The sequence below is a fragment of the Anolis carolinensis genome, chromosome 3, assembly GCF_035594765.1.
Source record: "Anolis carolinensis isolate JA03-04 chromosome 3, rAnoCar3.1.pri, whole genome shotgun sequence".
Lineage (NCBI taxonomy): Eukaryota > Metazoa > Chordata > Lepidosauria > Squamata > Dactyloidae > Anolis > Anolis carolinensis.
Genome location: NC_085843.1, coordinates 27,302,191 through 27,329,165, shown reverse-complemented (window position 1 = coordinate 27,329,165; position 26,975 = coordinate 27,302,191). Strand labels below are relative to the sequence as shown.

The following is a 26,975-nucleotide window of genomic DNA, read 5'->3' as shown; positions in this document are numbered from 1 at the left end:
TGACGCACTGCAGGATTGTTGTAAAAATAAGTGATGAGGAATATATTTGCTGCCTCAGAGTTAGTGTTGTCAGGTTTTACAATAACAAGGCTGATAATCAGAAAGTAGCAATAGACTAGTGTTTATACTCTTGCTGAATACAATATGAAAGTTATGGATGCTGTTAATTTAAATATGTGGTAAATATGTCCGTAAAAGTAATTTATTGTCTAAATTTACAAATTATATGGTGCACACATTTTTGAAGGGTCCCCACTGCAAAATATTGGATGTTTTGGCATTTTGTTCAGCCTGTGTAAAAGGAAAAGCTTTCTAAACCTCAAATAGTGGACATACGATAAAATATGTCCTATAAGGGAAAAACTTCCTGACCTTTAAAGGCAGGCCTTATAATAAGAAACAACTCTACTCAGAGCATAAGTGGGGTATCATTGTACTTAGTAGATAAGACGTAAGAACATAAGAAGACCTCTGCTGAGTCAGACCATGGATTTAGCTTGTTCAGCATCCTGTTTCTAACATTGAGCTGAGCCTTCTGGGAAGCACAGAACCAGTAGTTCTCAAATGATTGTCTCTTCTGACAAAAACTGATTTTTGAGACTTGCTGAACAGTGAAATTCCATTTAGTTCACAAATGGGTCCTGCAGCAGAATTTTGCAGTGTATGGTACTTCTGTTCAGGGAACCAGGCAGTCATACCCACTTCCAGAACATTTCATTTATTTCCCTTTACCTCCAGGGTTTGTCTCCCCCTAGCCTTGCCAAATTGCAGAATTTCTGATCTTTGTTTAGGATCTCTGATCCTTGAGCCACTGATTTTGTAGATGTACCAATGAAATGTCAAAAGACAGAAGTGCTAGTCATCAGTATGGCCAAATTTAGAAGTTGGATTGGGGTCTACTCACAGATCCCTTGGTGATTTACAGTAGAATGATCTGTGACCCTTACTGACTAGCAATCTTCCCCTTTCCTCCAAAATCAGTTAGAGGCAAATAAATTGGGTTGGAGGTATGTCTTCCTCGATCACATCACTGAGTTACTACAGTTTATGAACTACAGCGTCCAGTGAAAAACAGAATACAGTATATACTGGAATCCTGAAATCTGGCCATGCTATGGTCTTAATAGCTGGAACAGCTTACTCAACATCGTGTCCTCCAGAAAACTTGACTTACAGCTGCCAACATTGTTAGGCTTACTTATACATCATAATGGAATTTGTAGAGATTAGGGGTGCACTTACATTGTGGATTTAATGCAGTTTGACACCACTTTAACTTTCCTGGCTCAATGTTGTGGAATCCTGAGATTTATAGTCTGGCTAGGCAGTAGCACTCTTCGGCAGAAAATGCCAAAACCCTTTGTAAAACTACAACTAATTCTGATTCTGTAGCATTGAGCCATGGCAACTAAGGTGGTCTCAGGCTGCATTGTAGATGGAGCCTGAGCTGGGAGAAAGTGAGCTAGAATTTCAATATGACCATGAGAAGGCAGATAAATGTAGTATGGTATAGCAAAACTTTTTAAATTGTTGGACTGAGTATGAACACAGCTATAGGGGTTCTAATTCAGGCAGACTTCGGTTTTCAGAAGGAAACTTATGATATAAGTGCAAGATACCATAATTACATATTTGTGTGTCCGTTCACGGAAGTAAAATACGTAGTTGCCTGCCAAATCTGCAATATATTCCTCTTCTAGCTTCCTTGCTGACGCAAAATAATCTAGTTAGTTCCAGGTATAGAAACTACTTTTGATGGTGCCAACCTTACTATTGGGCAGAATAAGACAGAATACCCTAAAAGATAGCAAGTTGTTGATTATTTACATTTTATTATTAAAGATGGAGAGAGGTGGTGGTTATGGTCTTTTAGTCTTACGTTTTATGTTTTATGCACCCGGGGGTGCAGCATGTTCAAGCACTGAGCTGCTGAACTTGCAGACTGAAAGGTCGCAGGTTCGAATCCAGGAAGTGGAGTGAGCACCCACTGTTAGCCCCAGTTTCTGCAACCTAGCAGCTCAAAAACTGTCAGGACCCAGGCAGCAGAGCACCAATAACCATGCGCAGAGACCAGAATCTATCTAATATCTTTATTAAGGAAATATATAAAGTCAATAAAAACAAGTGTAGAATATAGTTCAGAAGTAGACCTTTCAGGAAAGGTCAAATATAGTCCAGGAAAATAATGTCCAATATGTGATATTAGAGTCCAAAGTTATAATCCAATAACCGGAACACACACTTTGCCAAGCAAAGTGTGGGGAGAAGACAAGGTCCTTAAGTCCATAGAAACTTGGCAATTAGGCTGGAAAGCAAACTTGATACTTGGCTAGAACAAGACTTGAAACAAGGCAACAAGAGTAAACAAGATCCGTGGCAAACGCGGGACAAGGCAAGGCTGGAAACTTGATCCGTGGCAAACGCGGGACAAGGCAAGGCTGGAAACTTGATCTGGGAAACAGGGAACTGGAGTACGAAGTCTACACACGATCTCACTCCTCCAGCTGACAAATTGACTCCGCAAAGTTTCCTTTGCGGCAAACACCTAAATAGGGTCTCGTTTCCCGCCAGAAGAACACTTTCCCTGGAGAACTAGAAGTGAAACTCAACTTAGTCCAGATGCAAGACTCCTTAGAATTTCCCAAGGGAAGCAGACTTAATCAGCTAATTGTTTGGCTGCGATTCTGGCGCTTTGGCAATTCGCCTCCCTAGCGCCTCTATCTTTATTATAATTGTCTTTACGAGAAAACGGGGGAGAATTCTGCCCAAGGCTTGTTTGGCTGACTTCTTGAGGGCAAACATCCTCCAGGTGCAAGGGCTCCGTTTCTGGCTGAAACGGTGTAAATCCCATGTTTTCCTCTTCGTCTGCCACAATAGTACTAGGAACGGGACTACATGGCCCATGAGACATCACAAAAACATGCAAGTGTGAGTAGATCAATAGGTACTGTTCTGGTGGGAAGGTAACGGTGCTCCATGCAGTCATGCCTGCCACATGACCTTGGAGATGTCTACGGACAACTCTGACTCTTCAGCTTATAAATGGAGATGAGCACCAACCCCCAGAGTCGGACACGACTGGACTTAATGTCAGGGGAAAACCTTTACCTTTACCTATTGAACGAAATTGGGTATTTTGAGTGATATGCATGATTTGGAATGTGTTGGAAATTTCCTTCACTTGCCCCTGGTAAGTGAAGAAAATGAAATTTTCTGGGTTGGCCCTATGTCTTCATGTCTATTCTCTTATGTTTTTGTTAATCCTGCATCTCAGAAAATGTTTTTTTTTAATGTGTGGGCGTGCCTCTGTGAAATTTGGCAGAAGACAGTGTGTGATTTATGAGTCAGAAATATGTAGGGGGCCCAGAATACGTTTTCAGTGTTATACTATTTTTCTCTCTTCTGCTCTCCAGCTCCAGCTTTTAAAACTCTGGCCCTGCCAGAGTCTATTCCAGAATAAATAGTGCAAAGACTAAAGTGAACCAAACTGCGAAGGAAATCTCCTATTTGCAGGGTTTGCATTAAAATGTCATTAAATCCTGCAAGCACATTGTCCTTAGAGAATTACTGCAGCAGACTGCCAGATTGCTTATTGGGATTTTAGTGCCTGCCTGGGTTATTATAGTCCACTTCATAAATATTTCCAGTCCTGATCAGGTTGTGTACGCAGCAGAGAGGGAGATGGGAACTCCATGTATGCCGCTTTATTCTTGGACACTGGCCCTCAATCTCCGCATGAGACGGCTGCACTGATCAATTTCCCCCTAGAGCATTAGCCCATAAGAGTTAAGGATTTTGAGTATCTTAAATCCTGTACACACCTCTGCTTGATCCAAATATCTGATCTTAATAAAAAGCATGTTTTCCTATAGCAGCAGAGGCTCTGTTAGCTGTTATTGCAAAGCAATAACTGCAAGCAATCTTGTGGCATCTTATGCTGGCTCTACACTGCCATATCATGCACTTTGAATTACATTATATGGCCAGTGGAGATCCATTTAAAGCAATTCAAGCTGCATTATATGACCTTAAAGACTAGAACATTTATTGGAAATAGCAACCTCCCAAACTTTTCAGTATTTATTTGTTAATGTATATATTTTCTAACCTGTATTCTATGTGTATGTTGATTTGCCAGTTTGATTGTACCTTTTTGGTGTGGGAAGGATTATATACATCTGAGTGTACTGAGCATGTTCAGACTGAGGACTTCATTTTGTATTCGGTATGTGTTTGGCCCTTAATGAAAGCAGATATATGTGTCCACACCTCAGTGGAGGTGGGTGCATGTTTGCTTATGGTCTTCAGTGAGTACAGCTATATTTAAAGACTGTGGACTATTGATTAAGAATGATACCCTGTGTACTCAATACAGAGAACTACATCTTATCTATAAATGAGCTTAAATAAGAAATGTGCATGTATGGTGAATTAGTATAAGATTAGTTTTGTGAGTAAACAAAATATGTTATTTTTCATAGAAGACTTCTTTTTTAATCTCTGAGTGAATATTTTAAACTAAGAGATTTCAAGGGAGATCTGAAGTGATTCCATTTGGTGAACACTTCTAATGTAATAAAACTGTAATATAATATTTGCTCAGCATTGTAAAAACAATCCTCTTTGGAAAAAAAATCCTGTTGATCTGTAGTTCACTTAGGGTGCATCTGTATTGTAGAATTAATGTGATTTGACCCGATTTTGATTACCATAGATCAGTGCTGTGAAATCATAGGAATCATAGGAATTGTAGTTTTGTGAGGCGCTGGCATTATTTAGCAGAGAAGGTTAAAGCCCTTCTCTGGACACAGCATATTATTTGAGAAAACAGAAATGCTGGACCATTCTAACATCCACCGTGGCAGATTACACAGAGAAGCCATTGAAATCCACAAGTACGTGAACAATTTCAACAAAAAGGAGAAAACCATGAAAATGAACAAAATATGGCTACCAGTATTTAAAAAAATCTAAAATCAGGACAGTAAATAAAAAACAACACTCAGAAAACAGGGGAATTCCAGGAAATAATCAGGACCAGCTAACACCTCCCAACAAAGGATTCCACGAGGCAGGAAGCAGCCAGGCTTTGAAGGTGCAAGACTATTCAGTGCTAATCAAGCTGGCCAATTGCAACATTCACACTTGCCTCAGGCAGACAAAAGCTCTTTCTCCCACTCTGAACATTCCACAGATATATAAATGCCACTTGCCTAATTTCCAACAGGCCTCACAACCTCTGAGGATTCTAGCCATAGATGTGGGTGAAACGTCAGGAAAAAATGCTTTCGGAACGTGGCCATACAGCCTGGAAAACTCACGGCAACCTAAGGTTAAAGACCTTGTAAAATCACAACTTCCATGATTTAATTGCACTGAGCCATGGCAATTAAAATGGGCTTAAACTGCATTAAATATACAGTGTAGATTCATCCTTATTTGGCCTGGTTTCACCATCAAATGTTTCAGTCCTGAAATTAGTGTGTGTGTGTCTTATGCCTTCTTGGAGATAAATTGGATTCTTGGAATGAAAACCCATTCACACTATATAATTATGCTGCTTTTATTCTACTTTAACTTCTGTAGTTCTATCTCATGGAAATTTCTGGTGTTTATAGTTTGGGGAGATGAAAGCAGTCCGACTGAGACTTCTAAGGGTCCGTGTACAATGTAGAATTAATGCACATTGACGTTACTTTAATAGCCATGGCTCAATTCTATGGAATAATGGGAGTTGTAGTTTGGGGAGGCACCAGCTCTCTTTGACAGGGAAGGCTAAAAGACCTCATAACTTGCACCTCGCCTGATGAAGCTTCGATGTACTCAGATTTATATTTATTTTATTTAAATAATGTGTTTTATCAAGGTTTTTGTATTTTATGATTTATTTTTCTTTCTTTTTTCATTGTTAGTCTTATTCTATTGGTCATCGTTTTGTTTATTAAGTTACAGTTGGGTTGTTTATATTGTCTAATGTTCTTTGTCTTGATGTAAATTGTTTTGTATAGTATTGTCTTGATGTAAATTGTTTTGTATAGTTTTCTTTGGGCATTGAATGGTTGCCATATGTTTGGAAACCAGCCTGAGTTCCTTCGGGGAGATAGGGCGGTCTATAAATAAAGTTTATTATTTATTATTAAAGCTACAACTACCATTATGTGAGTACTCTGTTATGTAGAAAGAATATTGCAGTGCTGTGGATGGTGAGAGGAGAGTTTTCTATCATTCTGATTCTTAAAAGTACGTAATTGTTTTAGTTGCTTTTGATATAATTTTCATAGGAATTATAGTTGTATAGGATTTTTTAAGTGTTCTGCCAAAGAGTACTGGTGCCTTATTAAACTACAAGTCCCAAGACTCCATAGCATTGACTCTGGACAGTTAAAGTGATGTCGAATTCCAATAATAATAATAACAATAACAACAACAACAGGAAAAACTCAGCAGCTCTCAGGACCTCAAAATTGAACTTCAAAGACTATGGCAGAAACCAGTGCAGGTGGTCCCGGTGGTGATCGGCACATTGGGTGCCGTGCCAAAAGATCTCAGCCGGCATTTGGAAACAATAGACATTGACAAAATCACGATCTGCCAACTGCAAAAGGCCACCCTACTAGGATCTGCATGCATCATCTGAAAATCGATCACATAGTCCTAGACACTTGGGAAGTGTTCGACTTGTGATTTTGTGATACGAAATCCAGCATATCTATCTTGTTTGCTGTGTCATACAATAATAATAATAATAATAATAATAATAATAATTCCATTAATTCCATAGTGTAGATTCACTTCTAGTTCCAACACTGAAGCTCCCGCTTTAACAGTAGATACTCCCTAATCCCAGACATAATGTGCTGAAGTTGTTGGACTACATCTTCCATCAGTCTTCACCATAGGGTGATAGGATTTATAATTTAACAGCATCTGGAGGGCCACATTTATTCTCTCTCTCTCTCTCTCTCTCTCTCTCTCTCTCTCTCTCTCTCTCTCTCTCACACACACACACACACACACACACACACACACACACACACAATTGAAAGTAATGAGTTTAAAGACCTCTAGTCCTGCTGCATTAAATGGTGTTAATGAAATGATAAAACTGTTGCACTTCCCAAAATTATTGGTGGTACACTCTATACCCAGTGTGTTCATTATAGTTTAATGATGAATAAAATGAATGCTGGCTTTCAGAATATGTTTGTTTTTTCTAGATGTGAACACGAAACCACATCTGCCTCCTCCACAAGCTCTGTGAGGGCCTGGATAATTCTGATGTATGTCTTCTGCCTCTTGTAATTTGTACGCAGTTTATAATACATGTGTCCAGCCAGCCTCCTGTGTGTTTTCTCTTTCCCAGAAGAAATTCAAAATGCACAAGATTTTGTTTTGATATAATCGTGCTGTGAGAAACATTAGTATGCTGTAGGTTACCCTTTAAGTAAGAACAGATGAGAGGAAATAGGAGGATTTTGCATGTTGAGATGAGATGGGAAATGGTTTGTGCCAGGCTTTCTTGCGTACACCTGGATAATAAGGTTTTTTAAGTTACATTTTCTCCTCTTCTCATGAGATTTTCATTCTTTTTGCTGTATATATTCACAGTAATTCCTTGTGGTAGGTTGGGTTGTGAGTGTCTGGTTCCAGGTCACTGGGTGCATCTACACTGAGAATTAATTGTTTTACACCACTTGAACCGTGATGTGGATTTGTGGGAGTTGTAGTTTTATGAGATACTAGGTTGGGTACTTGGCATTGCCCAGGTTATTTGAAAAAGTCAATTTTAAATTATACGAAATGCATAATGTTGTGGGTGAACTACAACTCACATCATGCCAGGCTAACTCTGAAAAACTCCCATCAGTACTTAAAATTTGTTATGTTGGGCAAGTTTGCTCAGGATGCATCATCGGTGGGTTTCAGTGTGCTCTCTGGCTGTAGGGTAAACTACAACTCCCACTATGGTGAGTCAGTCCCCGCAAACCCCTCCAGTAGGTTGAGTTAGTCATGTGGGTTCCGTGTGCCAAGTTTGGACCAGGTCCATCATTGGTGGAGGTCACAGTTCCTCTGGTTGTGGTTGAACTACAACTCCCAGAAAGGAAGAACAAACCCCTCCAGTAATCAAGTTTCAGCATATCAGGTATGTGTGCCAAGTTTAGCCCAGATCCAATGGTGTTTGGCTTCACAGTGCTCTCTGGATGTAGGTGTACTACAACTTCCTCAAATCAAGGTGAATTTTCACCAAAGATCTCCAGTATGTTTGTTGGACATGGGGACTATGTGTCAAGTTAGTTCCAGGTCCATTGTTGGTGGAGTTCAGAGTGTCCTTAGATTGCAGGTGAACTATACATCCCAGTACCTACAATACCTATAAATCATGGTGAATGATCTCTAGTATGTTCAGTTGCTGATTTGTTTGCTCTGTTTGCTGTGTGCCATAGAAAAAGATAGGAAAGGGTTAAGGGAGAGGCAGTGGCCATGCAAATTCTACATCAATGGAGAGAGTAAAGAACACTGGGATATCTGTGGTGGAGGAAAAACAGAAAATCTAGGGTGAAATTGTCCCCGAATGAAAGCCTTCACTTGGGTGGTGGGCAGTATGGTGTTTGTGGAGGACATTGGCAGTTAAAGTGGCTTCAAACTGTATTAATTCTACAGTGTAGGTGGACCCCTTATGAACTTTTGCTGCAGTCCAATAATTTGGCCGTGCAAGAAACCGCCTCTATTGTGGAAAGTAAAGTACTACTGTGGAAACCCAGGGGGAGAAACCATGCAATTTTCTGGGACATCTGTGTTCTCCCTTGACTAAAAATGTCATCCTGACTCCAATAAATGTCATATCACTAGAATCCCACTTCTTCCTCAATGCAGTGAAAATCAATGCAGATCTTCTATATTTATACTTCAGTCTATTAATTTGGAAAAAGGTGACCTGGATAGAGCTCATGAGTCATACTATTATATCGCATGCATAAGAGGGGTGGTTTAAGATTCTGCATACTTAATCCATTTTTTTTAGTCATTTCAGGGACATAATAGTTGAATCACAAAGCAGTTAGCATTTCTAACACAGAGAATGTTAAATTGACTGGTAGGTGCTTATAAACTTCATTAACCTTAGGACTCCATTATATGTTGTATTCACTAAAAAGGTTAACTTTTAAGGTACCAAGAAAAGGCAGAGATTTTGCTTATACATATATGTTTGCCATTCTGGTATGATTTTTGTGAGTTTAGTACCAGTGTAACAAGCAGAAATTCAGTGGCAGTGTACAGTCAGTCCTCATTTGCTGGGCATAGGTCCCCCATAAAAGTGTAAAACCATAAATAACAAGTATCTTTAAAAAAAGAACACCTATCTATGGATTTCTAGGTCCCCTTTCATGATTCTATGGTTAAGTTGGCCATAAAATCACACTGTAGGATCTAGAATTGACCATAGATTTCCAGTGGAATATCTAGAGTTGCACTGGAGGATCAGGAAATTTCTACAGGGAACCTTTTAATAAAATCCCCAGAAATCAGATTCACAAATGTCAAGGGTCAACTTGGATATTTCCTACAAAACATATTGTAGTTTCTTGAAAACCTCCATCTATTGAATCTCTGGCCTCTTCTACACATCCAGATTATCTGATTTGATAATCTAGATTATATGATAGTGTAGAAAGAGCCTTAGGTTGCATCTCCTTTGCGCCATTTGTAGTTTGGCCCTGCTTTAATTTCACTGGCTCAATGTTATGGAATCATGGGAATTTGTATTGTAGTTTGGTGAGGAACCGGTATTTATTGACAAGAAAGCTAAAGCCCTTGTAAAACTACAACTCCCATAATTCTGTAGTCTTGAGCCGTGTCAGTTTAAGTGGCATCAAACTAAATCAATTCTACAGTTGTAGATGTGCTCTCAGTCTGTCGTAAAAGCACAGGAGCCTTGCCAACGAACAAAGCATTTGTCATGAATGCTTCTGAATTACAAGCTGTTCTTATTCACAAATAATCTTTAAACAGGAAATAATTTGGGAGGCAGAGGATTGTTTGTTAGAAAAGTCCGTTGTCGCTGGGACACCTAATACGCAGCACCAGGCTGGTACATAACATGCTGTGACTGCCACATGTCAGTCGTTTGTATTCTGAATTGATAGTTATCAGGTGTTTGGAACAGTTGACATTCTCCAGGTCTTGTGTTTGCCGTTTAGCTAGAACGTAATCCAGACGTGATGGAGAAGAGGCTGGTGTTAATCATGGTTAATTTAAAAGGTTGGAAGACCTTCCTCTGTAGCTTTTTTACTAAATGGAGGGTTGGGTAGATGGATAGGCAAGTAGGATGCACAACTTGAGGTAAGTCTAATTGAAAACATTCAGTTTTATTTCCATACAGGTTGAGTATCCTTTCTCTGTTATTATGAAATGCAGAATTGTTCACATGGGTGGCTGAGATAGTGATGCCTTTTCCACCTGATAGTTGAATGTCCACAAATTTAGTCTCATGCAGAACATTTCCGTATATATTCGAGTATAAGCCGACCCAAATATAAGCCAGGGCACTTAATTTTACCGCAAAAACTGGGAAAACTTATTGACTTGAGTATAAGATGAGGGTGGAAAATGCAGCACCTGTTGGTAAATTTCAAAAATAAAAATAGATACCTATAAAATTACATTAATCGAGGCATCAGTAGGTTGAATGTTTTTGAATATTTTCATAAAACTGTATTACTCGAGTATAAGCCAACCCGAATATAAGCCGGCCAGGACCCTCACTTGAGTATAAACCTAAAAAGGGTTGAAAAACTAAGCATATACTCAAGTATATTAGGTATATATAAATTATGTGTATACGGTGTATCTGAAACACAAATGAATTTCATGTTTAGACTTGAGTTCTATCTTAAAGCTATCATGTTATGTCTATTAAATGTAAATACTGTAGAGTCTCACTTATCCAAGCCTCACTTATCCAAGTTTCTAGATTATCCAAGCCATTTTTGTAGTCATTGTTTTCAATATATCGTGATATTTTGGTGCTAAATTTGTAAATACAGTAATTACAACATAACATTACTGCGTATTGAACTGCTTTTTCTGTCAAATTTGTTGTATAACATGATGTTTTGGTGCTTAATTTGTAAAATCATAACCTAATTTGATGTTTAATAGGCTTTTCCTTAATCCCTCCTTATTATCCAAGATATTCGCTTATCCAAGCTTCTGCCGGCCCGTTTAGCTTGGATAAGTGAGACTCTACTGTACTCCAGAATCTGAACTACAGGACACTTGACACAGACATTTCAGATAAGGGATATTCAGCCTTTGTAAGCATATGTATGTCGACTGAGGTTGAAAACATCCGAAAACCATTCTAGTAAGAAGTCGTAAAATCATTTTTGAAGTACTTCTGTAATGAGTGTTCAAAGGCTTGCATATTTGGTTAACTTGGTCCATTTTATATCCTTCTTATCAACACACTTGTCATTCTGAGATAGTACACTTGTTTCTATCAAGTGCTTGCAGTGGAATTGTTGAAAAGATTGTGATACTTTGGGGAACTCTTAAAATAAGGGCTCTTTACAAATAAGAATATGTCAAGTGAGGGCTAGTTTTCTGTAGAGAACACAAAAAATTATAATGACACAATTGGAACCTCTGATGAAAAAACTGTCAGAGTGAAGAAGGCTATGGATATTTCAAAATCCAAAACACTTCTGGTCCTAAGCATTTTGGATAAGAGATACTAAACCTGTACAGATGTTGTGTCACCAAAGTTAAAACTGTCAGGGTTCCTGGACCTTTAATTGTTGTGTAGAAGAAGAAACTTCAGCAGATGCTTCTTACCTGATTGCTAGACAAATAACCCTTCTGAAATTCCCTCTTGTAAACAACCATGAAAGGCACAGGAACCCTCTCTTGCCAATCTCAACCTGACTGTGGCTGGGTGCATCTACACTGCAGAATTAATGCAGTTTGACGCCACTGTAACTGCTATGGCTCAGTTGCGTATAATCATGGGAATGATAAGGTTTCTGTGAGTTTTCTGGGCTCTATGGCCATGTTCCAGAAGCATACACTCCTGATGTTTTTCCCACATCTATGGCAGGCATCCTTAGAGGTTATGGGATCTGTTGGAAACTAGGCAAGTGGGGTTTATATATCTGTGGAAAGTCCAGGTTGGGAGAAAGAACTCTTGTCTGTCCATTGAAATCCACAAGCATGTGGACAATTTCAACAGAAAGGAGGAAACCATGAAAATGAACAAAATCTGGCTACCAGTATTAAACTAAAAAGTCAGGACAGTAAATAAAGAACAACACTCTGAAAACAGGGGAATTCCAGACATGAAACAATCAGGGCCAGCTACCATTTACCATCAAAGGTAAATGGCTCGGGCTCGGGCTGTGGCGCAGGCTGGAGAGCAGCTGCAATGAATCACTGCAATGAATCACTCTGACCAGGAGGTCATGAGTTCGAGGCCTGCTCGGAGCCATGTTTGTCTTGTCTTTGTTCTATGTTAAAAGGCATTGAATGTTTGCCTATATGTGTAATGTGATCCACCCTGAGTCCCCTTCGGGGTGAGAAGGGCGGAGTATAAATGCTGTAAATAAATAAATAAATAAATAAATAAATAAATAAAGGATTCCCTCAGACAGGAAGCAGCCAGGCTTTGAAGCTGCAAGACCATTAAATGTTAAACAAGGTGATTGGTTGCAACAGTCACTTATCTCAAACAGTCAAGAGTTCTTTCTCCCAACCTGGACTTTCCACAGGTATATAAAACCAACTTGCCTAGTTTCCAAAAGACCTCACACGTCTGAAAATGCCTGCCATAGATGTGGGTGAAATGTCAGTAGAGAATGCTTCTGGAACATGGCCATACAGCCCGGAAAACTTACAGCAACCCACTGATTCTGGCCATGAAAGCCTTCGACAACACATGGGAATAATAGTTTTACAAGGCCTTCTCTGCCAAAGATTTCTGTTGCCTCACCCAAGCTACAGCTCTCATGATTTGATAGCATTGACAGTTAAAGCGGTTTCAAACTGCATAAATTCTATTGAGCCGTGACAGTTAAAACAGTTTCAAACTGCACTGCTGTCAATGCATCCGTCAATGTGGTTCTCTACATGACTGATATGAATGAAGTCTGTATTATATATTAGTTTCAATGGAGAGCTTGAAAACGTTCCTTTTGGGCTCAGTTTTGACTTAACCATCAGGCCTTTTTGAAGAAAGCCTTTTTGAAGAAAGTGACAGTTGAAAGCCTTTTTGAAGAAAGTGACAGTTGAAAGCGTCGTTGTTCTCTCTGATGCCTTGTGAAGGTTGCAGTGTGACAAGATGGGAATTAGGCATTCATCAGGCCATATTTCAACGAAAGTAAGTGTCACAACCTGTAAGAGGAATGTGGGGTGTGCTTCATTAAGAGTGGATGTATTACAGAGTTACAGCAGTCACATATAATTTCATTGTAGATTATCTGCTTTGATAATGTGGATTATATGGCAGTGTAGAAGAGGCCTCACTGACCTCCAGGCACTAGACTTCCAGTTAATCGGAACTCAAGCGACTGGCAAAAAAATCCCCCAAAAGAAATAATATATACTATGAATAAAAAAGCAGTTTTTATAAAACTGTGTTTCATTCAGTTAAGTTTGTCTTTATCTGTCGTATTTCATATCAAGTCAATGCAGAGTTTAGGGTATTGTGTCATATAAGGTATAGTATTAGTTAGGCCTATTTTTAGTAGTAACTCTTAAGCAACTCTTAAGTAACTCTTAAGCAGAAACTACATTTATTTGGCATTAGTAATCCTAACTGAGAGTCGATTGCAGGCATGGGCAAACTTGGGCCCTCCAGGTGTTTGGACTTCAACTCCCACAATTCCTAACAGCCTACTGGCTGTTAGGAATTGTGGAAGTTGAAGTCCAAAACACCTGGAGGGCTCAAGTTTGCCCATGCCTGGTCTATTGTATTGTGAGCAGAGGATAGGCCGAAGATGTCACTGTCTTGATCCTTTCATTCTTGGCTGCTACTTCCCGGCGGATGTCAGGTGGTGCAATACCAGTTAAACAATGTAATATCTTCAGTGGTGTGGGGTGTAGACATGCTGTGATATTGTGGCATGTGCCATTAAGAGCCACCTCCACGGTTTTAATATAGTGAGATGTGTTCCACACTGGGCATGCCTACTCAGCAGCAGAGTAGCAAAGAACAAGGGGAGATGTCCTAACTGTCTCTGGTTATGAAATTAGGTTTTGACTAGAGAGAAAGCCAGTAATAATTTCGTTTATTTTTCTTGTTTTTTATACAAAACAAAACTTACAAAACCGTATGTTGTCTTCAGAATAATTTGATTGAATAATGGTACATCCATCTTCTAAACACCTATATGCCTGTGAGAGTAACTTCAAACCAGATGTCCAATGTTTTTCAAGTTGCGGTTGTCAATACACCAACCATCCCCAACTTGATGACTTTTAGATGTATTGTACTCCATTTTTTCATTAACATCTGCATGTTGGTATTACCATAGCCGCATTGAGTTCCCTTTGGGAGATAAAGCGGGGAAATAATAATAATAATAATAACAACAACAACAATCAACAGCCAACAGAGTGTCTGCTGTGGACTCATCTTATTGTGTTTCAAATAATAATAATGTTGTTATTATTAATGTCATTATTATTACTATTATTATTTTATTATGACACAGCAAACAAGATAGATATGCTGGATTTCATATCACAAAATCACAAGTCGAACACTTCCCAAGTGTTATTATAATTATAAATAATAATAATAATAATAATAATAATAATAATAATATTATTATTATTATTATTATTATTATTATTTAGGTGAGATAGTAGGCAAGGTTGTTATATAAACCTACCTGAGATTAAACTTCATTAAAACTCATATTACTTTTGAGTAAGCCTCCCTAGAAATGTGCTATTGCTATCAAGGTAAGTAAAACTCATTCGAATCTTTAGGCGTATACAGTATCCAAAGAGAATTAGAAAACACCTTGGCTCCTAACATTTTTTTGGTGGCCCTTGAATTTGAAACATGCAAACTTTTCAGTAACCCATTATTTATTACATGGGGGTGTAATCTTCATTTAGTGAAATCTGCATCTTAATTAATTTGGTTTTGATTTTATGCAGCACAATTTTAACAAATAGTCAGATAGAGTTAATATCACATGAATATCCACAGATGGTGCTCTGAAATGGCAGTTCAAGGAACAGTCCCTTCCAAATTTTTGGGCTCACTTACAAGCAGACTTTGCAAAAATGTAGAAAAAGGGCAATGAAAGTAATTATGCCTTTCATAATGACATACTTGTGTGAGAAATCATGGTTTGCTCTCATTTATCTGAAAAATAAGTATTGAAACCGCTTGAAAAGCATAGAGCCATAACTCAAAATACAGGATTATTAACCCTGATATAATAAAGCTAGTAAGAGAAATGCAGCAGTTGCCTTCTAATTAACTAATTGGAGTTAAGAAGTAATGTTAAGCCATTGTTCGATGTTCAGGTGTTAGTGAGGATAATGGTGATAACAATACATTTTTAAAATGTATATAGAAATAAAACATTTTCATTTACTTATTTTTCTACAAATTTGCATTTACAGTACTTATTTCTCTCCTAATCTGTTAATCCTTGATAAGCAACTTTAAATAAATATTCCATGCAGAGTTTTAAATCTTGAGTTAAGTATTGGTGATATGTGCTAATGTAAACAATTTAAAAGGGGTCTATAATAAAGAAAAAGTTAAGCACCACTATAGTTGGCCAACAAATATTGACCTCATGGATTTAATAGGATTTCCTTTGGCAAGGGATACTCAGAGGTGATTTTACTAATTCCTTGCTCTGAACTACAGCCTATAACACCTGATATTTGTTACCTGCTTCTCATCCAAGTGCTAACTAAGGTTTACCCTTCTTAGCTCCAAAGATCAGATGGTATCTGGTATCTTTAGGGTTCCAATATTTATTGCTTTTTTGTGTGTAGTCATCTGTTTTGAGCTTTGAATAATGAGTAGGTCCAATATTAGGTTGCTGTGTTTTCCGGGCTGTATGGCCATGTTCCAGGTCTAATGTTGTTTCACTTTACAGCCCTATGACAAAAATTATAACTTCCATGATTACTTATATGGACATTTGTGAAATAGAAGTATTCTAAAATTGCAGCGCTAATCTAATTTATTTGGAAACTCTGTTGAAATCTCTGGCAGTTTTATTGTCTAGTCATAGGCCATTGCAAGTTCATCCAACCACAGCTATGCACAGGTTAACATAACATATAATGTTTAAAGCAGCACTAATCTTCCAATAAAAACTTTTAATAGCAAAAGCAGAGAATACATGTTCAAGTTGCCTCAGCAAAGTCTGTTACCTGATAACCTGAGCCTTAACATCAGTTTAGCTGTTGCAAAAGGTACTAGTTACTGGTTGTTAAAACTACAGTAGAGTCTCACTTATCCAACATAAACGGGCCATCAGAATGTTGGATAAGCGAATATGTTGGATAATAAGGAGGGATTAAGGAAAAGCCTATTAAACATCAAATTAGGTTATGATTTTACAAATTAAGCACCAAAACATCATGTTATAAAACAAATTTGACAGAAAAAGTAGTTCAATACGCAGTAATGCTATGTAGGAATTACTGTATTTATGAATTTAGCACCAAAATATCACGATGTATTGAAAACATTGACTACAAAAATGCGTTGGATAATCCAAAACATTGGATAAGCGAGTGTTGGATAAATGAGACTCTACTGTATTTGTGTTACTCAGTTAACATTTAATGTCCTATTCTGTGATAATTGGTCATGTTTCTAGAAGAAACAGAAGAATTGTTTTATAAAGAACTAGCTGTGCCCGGCCACGCGTTGCTGTGGCATTGTCTGGTGGTGTTGGTGAGAAATTGTTGAGGTAGTGGTGGTATTGAATGTGTGTTGTATGGTTGTCTTTATGTTTAGTATGCACACTGAAGTGGATTATATGGCAGTGTGGAGTCAAGATAATCCAGTTCAAAGCAGATAATATAAGATTCTAAATGGGTTATATAGCTGTGTGGAAGGGCCTTGAGTCTACACTGCCATATAATCCAGTTAAAATCTGATAATCTGTGGAAGAGGCCTAAGTGAGCCTAACTGTGCCTGTCCCCTGGGCTGAGTAGGTTGCTAGGAGACCAAGTGGGCGGAGCTTAGCCTTCAAACTGGCAGCAATTGGATAAAAACTATTATTCCTCTCCCTGTAATTAGGACTTTATTTTTCATTTCTTTTTGTTGTATCAACCTAGAGCCGTGAATGATGGGTTGTGTTGTCAAATTTTGAGGTTGGGGGGCCTGTAGTTTTGTTGTTTTGTCCGCTGCCCTGATGCCATCACTCTTTTATATATATACTAGCTGTGCCCGGCCACGCGTTGCTGTGGCGAAGAATAGTGGTATGGGAAATAAAGTATTGAGGAATTGGTGGTAGTTAAGGTAAAGGGTAAACGTTTTCCCCTGACGTTAAGTCCAGTCATGTCTGATTCTGGGGGTTGGTGCTCATCTCCATTTCTAAGCTGAAGAGCCGGCGTTGTTCGTAGACTCCTCCAAGGTCATGTGGGATGACTGCATGGAGCGGCGTTACCTTCCCGCCGGAGCAGTACCTATTGATGCACTCACATTTACATGTTTTCGAACTTCTGGGTTGGCAGAAGCTGGGGCTAACAGTGGGGGCTCTCTCCGCTCCCCCAATTCAAACCTGTGGCCTTTCGGTCCAGAAGTTCAGCAGCTCAGCGCTTTAACATGCTGTGCCATCAGGGGATATTATTTCCTAAAGGTTGTGAATATACAATATTTCTGATTGTTTTTTGTTTTGTTTTTTTGTCTGTTGGAGGCAAGTATGAATGCTGCAATTAGGAAAAATGATTAGGATGTAATGGCCTTGCAGATTTAAAGCCTAGCTGTTTCCTCCCTGAGTGATTTTTTTGTTGGGAGGTGTTAGCTGGCCCTGATTCTTTCCTGTCTGGAATTGCCTTGTTTTCAGAGTGGTGTTGTTTGCGATATTTTATGTGCTTCTACTGTCTGTGGCCCTGAGAAAACAGAGGATTGGCCAGACTTTGATGATGGGAATACTTTGTTGGGAGGTGTGAGCTGGCCCTGATTCTTTCCTGTCTGGAATTGCCTTGTTTTCAGAGTGTTGTTCTTGATTTAGTGTTCTGATTTTAGAGTTTGTATTGTTCTGTTTTATTATACCACATTAATTTTTATATATTCTGATTTTAGTGTTTTTGAATACTTGGAGCCAGATTGTATTCATTTTCACGGTTGACCACAACACAATAATAATAATAATAATAATAATAATAATAATAATAGTAATGATAGTAATGATTGTAATAATAATGACTTTGGTAATACATAGTGCTTCACTGCCTTCTCAGCTTCCTTTCTGGAAGAATCCTTTCTTGGGAGGTGTTAGTTGGCCCTGATTGTTTCCTTTGAGGAATTTCCAATTTCCTTGCTTTATTTACTTTCTTTATTTTTTTATTACTGTCCTGGTTTTAGAGATTATATTGTTCTGCATTATTCTATCCTAGAAATTATTTCATATCAAAGTAGAATCTCACTTATCCAACATTCGCTTATACAATGTTCTGGATTATCCAACGCAGTCTGCCTTTTCATAATCAATGTTTTTGTAGTCACTGTTTTAAATTCATTGTGATATTTTACTGGTAAATTTGTAAATACAGTACAGTAAAGTCTTACTTATCCAACATAAGTGGGCTGGCAAAATGTTGAATAAGCGAATATGTTGGATAATAAGGAGGCGTTAAGGAAAAGCCTATTAAATATCAAATTAGGTTATGATTTTACAAATGAAACACCAAAACATCATATTAGACAACAAATTTGGCAGAAAAAGTAGTTCAATACGCAGTAATGCTATGTAGTAATTACTGTATTTATTAATTTAGCACCAAAATATCACGATATATTGAAAACATTGACTACAAAAATGCGTTGGATAATCCAGAACATTGGATAAGCGAGTGTTGGATAAGTGAGACTCTACTGTAATTACTACATAGCATTACTGCGCATGGAACTACCTTTTCTGTCAAATTTGTTGTATAATATGATGTTTTGGTGCTTAATTTGTATAATGATTACCTAATTTGATGTTTAATCAGCTTTTCCTCAATCCCTTCTTATTATCCAATATATTTACTTATCCTGCTGGTCTGTTTATGTTGGATAAGTGAGAGTCTACTGTATATTGATAATCTTATATTATCTGCTTAGAACTGGATTATATGAGGCTCCTTCTTCACAGCTGTATAAAATGCACACTGAAGTGGATTATATGGCAGTGTGGAGTCAAGATAATCCAGTGCAAAGCAGATAATATAAGATTATAAATGGGTTCTATAGCTGTGTGGAAGGGCCTTGAGTCTACACTGCCATATAATCCAGTGCAAATTAGATAATCTGTGGAAGAAGTCTAAGTGAGGCCTAAATTTGCCTGTCCCCTAACTGAAACCTGGCTGTCCCTTGGTTGCTAGGCAACGAAGTGGGCAGAGATTAGCCCTCTAAACTGGCAGCAATTGGATAAAAACAATTATTGCTCTCCCTCTAATTAGGACTTTATTTTTCTTTTCTTTTTGTTGTATCAACCCTGAGGCATGTGTGATGGGTTGTGTTGTCAAATTTCGAGGTTGGGGGGCCTGTAGTTTTGTTGCTTTGTCCGCTGCCCTGATGCCATCACTCTTTTATATATATAGATAGATGAGGTGTATCTTGAGCTTTTTCTGAAAATATTTATATACCGCTTTCCAACTACAATATCCAAAGTGAAACTCCTTAAGATACCAAAAAACAAGGATAGCCCAGCAGTATCAAAAATACCCTTCCCCAATAAATCAGATAGAAGGGCAAAACATTTGGATGTTTTTGAACTGCTAGGTTGGCAGGGGCTGGGGCTAACAGCGGGAGCTCACCCTGCTCCCCGGATTCGAAGTTCAGCAGTTCAGCGGTTTAATCCGCTGCGCCACCAGGGGCTCCGTTATAGTGTAGGATAACCACATGTAAATCTGACCATTACTTGAAACAGCAAGGTGATTATTTCTCATACAATTAGAACAATATTCTTTGCAACCTAAATCTAAGCAGTGGACCAGCATGGGCTTCTGGGGGCATGGATTGTTGTGTGTGTATATCTAAGTAGTTTGTATGTAGGCATATATACATGAATATATATTCCTGGCCCCTGAAGAATACAGTATAGTAGGCCTTCCATATTCACGGCTTGAAAATACATTTTAGAAAAATCAAAAAGCAAGCATTGATTTTGTATGAAGGGCACCATTTTACTGGGCAATTGTGTATAATGGGATTTGAGCATCCATGGATTTTGGTATCAGTGTAGGATGGGCCTGGAAACAAATCCTTGTGGATACTAAGGGCCCACTGTAATTAGTCAAGCTTGAGTTGGATTATGGAAGTTGAACTTGGTTGCTCAATATGGTGTGAGTTAGTTATCTGGAACACCAGATCTCTTCCATATGTAATCAAAATTAATATTGAATTAAGTCAGCTTCAAGGAAAACTTTAAATTCAGTTTTATGATAATCTCTCTGCCAGTAAAGATGTTCTTCCAAAGAAACAGAAATTGAAGAGTAAATAATTTGCTTGAAGGTTTCCTGGATGTTATGAGTTCTCTGAGTGGGGTTTCTTCTGTACTGGAAATTGGCGTGTTTTTAATTGGCTCACCCGCATGGAGACATACCTCCAGTAGCACTTTGGAACAAGATTAGGAGTGTCTGAGCCATGTCAGTTTTAAAGTTCCACAGGGAAAGTCTGGGAGGACGGGTACAACTTTGCCAAGTATTAATCTGTTTCCGTTGTTTGTGTACATCTGTGCGTATGGGTCTGTGAATGCGCCTGCTTTTGGTTCAATGGAGCCTGAAAACTTTAAAGTTCAGCGTTAAACCATATTAGAAGGAAATGTCCCTATGTTTTTAAATATCTACAAATGTTTGTAATAAATACTTTTTCTACCTAAGTTTGATTTTAATAATAATAATAATAATAATAATAATAATAATAATAATAATAATAATAACTTTATTTGTATTCCGCCCTATCTCCCCAGAGGAACTCAAGGTGGATTCCAACATACAATGGCAAACATTCAATGCCTCTATAAAAACAAATACCAACATAAAATCTCATTAAAACCCACATATGAAAAACCCCACAGGACACCATGTTGGTTTCCTATTATTGCCTCCTTGCGTTGCCCCAAAGCCTTGGTCCCACAGCCAGGTCTTTACCATCTTTCTAAAGGACAGGAGGGCGGGGGCTGATCTAATTGATATATGTCTTGTGCCATGAAAATGGTAATGTGTAAGACCATTATTTATTTGTAGGAGAATTCATTCATTTCCCAACATATTTTAAAATCAGACTTAAAAAGTTTTTAAAGATGGCTTTGACCATTTGCCAACAGAAAAAGTTTAAGGAGCATTTCTTAAACGTCACTGGGTTGTTGTATGTTTTCCAGGCTGTATGGCCATGTTCCAGAAGTATGCAACATACTAAACTTCACTTTTGGGTTGTCATATAAAAACATAATCCACAAACATACATTTTTCCAAAAATATTAATGAAATTGTATGACCCTGCTTGCTAACTATTGTTTGATATGGCCTGTAGGCTATAGGAGCTAATGCACTATAATTTAATTTTACAAATGGGGAAATGAAGCTTAGACTAGACCAGGTGCTGAACCTTCTCGACTTGAATTTGGAATCTGTTTTAAGAGTCTATTGTATAAACCTTTTTGGTCAGTCATATTTAATTTCTTCAATAGAATAGCCTGTCTTTTATTAGGTCAAGTGATCTGTCTAATCCATAATATCTCCTCTGATTGTCAGTGGCTTCTGATAGCCTTCAGAAGATCTTGAAAGGCATGTAGGCAATTGTTCAGGATGGTACAGTGTTTCTCATAGATGCTGTAGTGCCCAAGACGATTTGTAAAGCATCCTGTTTCTCATTCAAGTTTGAAGGATGGGCTAATGTGTTATAATTTATTTCTATTGTAGAAACTAGTCTACCCATTCTAGGGATGATTTATTGGGAAGATGGGAGCTACTTGTCTTCTGAGAAATAAACAAACAGTTTTCTGCTGACCTGGTGTCAGATCCCTAAAGATAAAATCTTTGTCATTTCTTTTCTTCCATACATTTGTGGTAAAGATTTCTTATATTTCATTTTCTTTGTTTTTTAGCAGAAAATGAAGAGTTTGGCCCAAAGACGTCAGTCGGCACCATCCCTGGTTTTCAGCAAAGCACTGAACAAGTCGAGACCAAGTGTCAGGTAGGTTGTAATATCTTATATATATTTTCTTGGTACCCAAAAACATGTTTTCTTGGTCCATACTTTAGATAAACACTTGACCTGACAGGATGAAGATGACATTTGAAAGAGCAGCTGTAAACCATCAGCACAAATTTTTTCATGATCATTGCTAAAGTATTTTGTCTCTGCTAAACATTGTTACAGTTGAATGATCAAAATGCTGTGAATTGGGTTTTGTTTTTGAAAAGGAGGAATCATAAACTGTTCATAGTAGAGTTATGGAGTTAGTGATGAGTATGTGAAGATAATGTTTCTTGATTTGATATCCCCATGGTCTTTGGTTGGATGTTTCCAATGGTTCTAATCTAAGAACAGGAATGGGAAACATGTAGGCAAGAACTAGATTAGAGTCATGAGGCCTTCCTTTCTGACCTGCCAAGGCCCCAGATGGCCCATCCTTCCTGATGAAGAACTAATTTCTTCTTCCACTGCCATGTTGCTCTATTTTTCTTTTTTGTGCATACAGAAATTGGAAACCTGTTTTTCCATGCACACAAATACATTGAGGATGTATTTGTGTGTGTGAAGGGAGAAAGATGAATGCTAGAAAGATGAATGGAAATGTGTATGAGAGAGAGGGGAGGGGGTCACCCCAAATCTATGAGTCTTTACAACATGCTTCTAGGATGCCATTGCAGACCTTTGGGACAAATAAGTTTTTCCATTTTCGTAAAGTGTCTTCTGTGTTACCTAAAGCAGTAGCCAGCGTGCTGTAATACTTTGAACATTGGATTGCAACCTTTGAGGCCAGGGTTTTAGAACCCTGCTCAGTCATAGAAATCCAGTGGGTGACCTTGGGCAAATCACATTTTCTCAGCCTCAGAGGGAGGCAAAAGCAAACCTCCTCTGAGAAAAACCGTCTATAGGTTTGTGTTAAGTCAGAAGCAATTCGAACATTGACGTTATATGCGGAGAACTACAGTATATATCCATGTAGATTTGGTTATTCCCTCCCCACGCCTCAAGGTTCCAGGTGTGATACTCTAGGCTGCGTGAGCACTGGAAACCAGACACCAAAGCCAATACACAATCTAATATCTTTATTAAAGAATTGAAGAAATAAAACAAAAATAAGCAGAATATATAGTCCAACAATAGACCTTCTGGGAAAGGTCAAAAATAGTCCAGTATTATAAAGTCCAATGTCCAGTATTAGAGTTTAAAGATGATAATCCAATTAACCGAAACACACTCAAACTTCCAAGCAGTTTGAGTGGGGAATAATCCAGGTCTTTTGCAAGAGTCTCAGGAAGCTAGTCCAAGGCAAAGGAGGGCAAGGCAAGGCTGAAGATAGTGGATCCAAACGTGGTCCAGACTTGACTAGAAGGCGAGGCGCATCGCCCGGTTTACTCGAGAGTAGCGCGCCACAAGGAACTAGAAGCGAAGTTAATCCTCCAACTGACACGTTGACACCGCGCTGGCTAGCCAGCGCGCAGAACTTTTAAGGGACTTCAAATCTCCCTTCAAAACAGGTGACCAACACTTTTCCCAAGGGAAAACTGGCTAGAGACAACATCTCCGCCAGATGCGAGCCTCCCTGGAAACTCTCAAGGGAAACGGGTTAGTCAGAGGTTTCTCTGGCTGCTAATCTCGCGCTTCTCCGTAAATTAGCCTTCTCCAAGCGACTTGTTTCCCAAAACAGCCTCCTATCAAAGGGAGGGGAACCGCTGGGAACAGGCTCAGTTTCAAGGGCTTTTTTAATGAGCTTCGGGCTCGAACTGTCAACAGGGAGCATCCGGAAGGGGACAGAATCTTGCTGATTCGGCATAAACCCCATATCCTCGTTGCTCTGGTCCGCAACGAATACAGGGTCATGGCCCGAGGGTCTCTGGGACATCACACTAGGGTTTCTACAACTCATGAACATTGTGCAGTCATGTGGAAGATTCAGAGCAATAGGGCATGCCAGGTGGGTTAACATTTCACCACATGAACTGGAGTGTTCTAAGATTAGAGTCGCGATGAAACTGTCTTCTAGGAAAGCTTGCTTCCTGTTGTTTCACATTAAGAGGAATCCCCCCCCCCTTAGGTTTGCTGTGAGTTTTCCGGGCTGTATGGCCATGTTCCAGAAACATTATCTCCTGATGTTTCACCCACATCTATGGCAGGCATCCTCAGAGCTTGTGAGGTGCCCCGTTGCATTGTATAGAGATTAGCAGACCATTTACCTAATGTTTGAGCAGCATGTTCTGTGTATATTGTCCTTCTCAAAAAGCTCTGTGTTCTATCTGCTATCCTCAGATGACCTAATATTATACCTTCATGCTCCAGTCTAGTAATCTCTGTCTAGTAATTTACTGAAGCAATTTACTGACCTATCCTATAGTTCATAAAATTTAAAGGGATTGCATCTATTAAAGTTATTGGCAAAATTACATAGGAGGACAATTGGATTTTTTAAATGAACACTTGGAGCTCAGTTCATTTCATTCCTCTTGACTGTCTGCCTCTGTTTACGAAGAATGCATTCTTCTTCATCAATAATCAAACAAGTGTTTCTATTTTCTAGACTGTGTATTCAGTAAATGCTTAACCCTTGTTGAAATGCTTCCTTTTGTTAACAGTGAAAGCGCAATGACATAGGGCCTTTGAGCTCAGATGTTTTGTTTTTAAAGCTGCCGTAATACTTCATACCCTTTGTAGGATAATACTTCATACCCTTTGGCAATTGACTTCCATAGCAAAGGATTGACCAGTTGCCCATTTTTATTTTTACTGCACTTTATTCCTTTAGCCGGCCATAGTCTCCTTTGTTTATGCCTTCCCCAGCACTTTAATGGGATCATGGTTTTGTATCGTCCTCTCCCCGACTGTATCTGATACTACTAGCACTTTTATGGCCCAATTCTTTTTAGGAGCCAACCAAGGATTTTGTCAAGCATGTTTGTTTTATATTATTTTATTTGTTTTATGACTTGCTTTATTGTTGATTGATTTGTGTTATTGTTGTGTTTTATATTGTCTATTTTGCCTGGGCTTGGCCCCATGTAAGCCGCCCCGAGACCCCTTGGGGAGATGGGGCGGGGTATAAAAATAAAATTATTATTATTATAATATTATTATAGGAAAAATAACCCACTGATTTCAAGTTTAAATAAATTGTAGGTTTATTCTGGCACTACATCCTTATTTTGAGACCCAGTGCACTGTCTTTTTACAGGTTGACTAATGACCACTGCAACTCTAGCTTTTCTTCATAGGTTTTTTATATGAATAATATTCCATTAGCAGCTAATTCACCTAACTATTATTGAACTTAACGAGAGTTTAGTGAATAAATATTTAGAAAACCTAGCAAATTAATGGTTTTAGGCCATTTTTGTAGTTCATTCGCTAGCATATATCAGACACACGACTGTTGAACAGTAAATTTGATTTAAAGCAAGTGAAGCATAGTTACCTGGGTTTACATATGAAGGGATAATAACCTTATGACTGAAACTATTTCACTTTCATCATTCCATTATTCCTTGAATTATATATCTTAACATTTTCCAGAACCATGAATTGAAATCCTATCCACTATTAGGCAGTGTTGATCCCTTTAACTTGAGATAATTTTTTCACTGCATCACTGGAAGCAAGATAGCCTTGAAATTTGGAAATGTGTGGCTTTACTGAATAAACAGTGTTTTGCTATTATCTGTTTCTGAACATATCAATTTAAGTGATTTTACAGTAGTTTTCAGCTTTATGCACAATCAAAATAAATAGCACCGAGGCTTCTTGATTTGTTGCTCCTAAATGATGAAGCTGTAAAGCTACTTGTAGGCAGGGTTCTCTATAAATCATTATCCCAGGTCACTCTGGAAATAACATATTCAAAAACCTTGTTGTTTTCTTTATCCATGAACTTAGATAAGTGACTACCATACTGGCAGAATTAGAACCAAAATATATCCACTGAGAAACAAGAGGCAACTATTTCACATTAGGAAGAATTCCAATATTCTAGGAAATACCACAAACACAAGGGAAATGTACCATAAAAATAAGCAAAAGATTATTCCAGTAGCAGTGGTGGGGGATCTGTAGTGCTCTGGATATTATTGGTCTCTAACTACTATCAGTCCCATTTAGCATGCTCAGTGGTCAAGGATGTTGAGTGTTCCAATGGTGTCTTTGGCTTCTCCATTACTGGTCTGTAGCATCCTGAAGAATAGTATGGTTGGTTTGCTAGCTGGCACATTAAATAATTGGACAGTCATCTCTCCACATTCACTTTAGTTAGGTCCACAGTACCCGTGTGGAAGTGAAAAATCACTAATAAAAAACCAACTTTTTTGACTTGAGGGAACACCTGCTCCAATCCTCCTTCCCATCCTCAGGCTGTCCTCTTGGTATTACGCCTGGAGGAGGGCGAAACAGGCAGTGGCTGAGTGTGCTCCGGGGGGTTCTCAGCCACCACGTGCCTTCATCAAGCTGCCCCCCCCCCCCCCCGGCATAAGGTTGGTGTCACTCACACCGTCCTTATGCCGGGAGGAGGATGAGGTACACAGTGGCTGAGAGCGCTTCAGAGGGCTCTCAGCTGCTACGTGCCATCCTC

The 26,975-nt window shown here is 38.6% G+C and overlaps 1 protein-coding gene across 5 annotated transcripts in view; it reads left to right on the top strand.

The window, feature by feature from the left end:
• The window catches only part of arhgap20 (Rho GTPase activating protein 20), a 111,383-nt gene that overhangs the window by 6,838 nt on the left and 77,570 nt on the right, over positions 1 to 26,975 (top strand). For 2 of the 5 annotated variants that reach the window (XM_008107965.2, XM_008107966.3), the window contains exon 2: positions 22,302 to 22,387. In XM_008107965.2, coding sequence (XP_008106172.1) covers positions 22,302 to 22,387 — 86 coding nt within the window. Of the gene's footprint in view, positions 1 to 13,093; positions 13,373 to 22,298; positions 22,388 to 26,975 lie in introns of those variants that run through there. The other 3 variants (XM_008107964.2, XM_016992625.2, XM_062974615.1) reach the window with 2 other exon arrangements.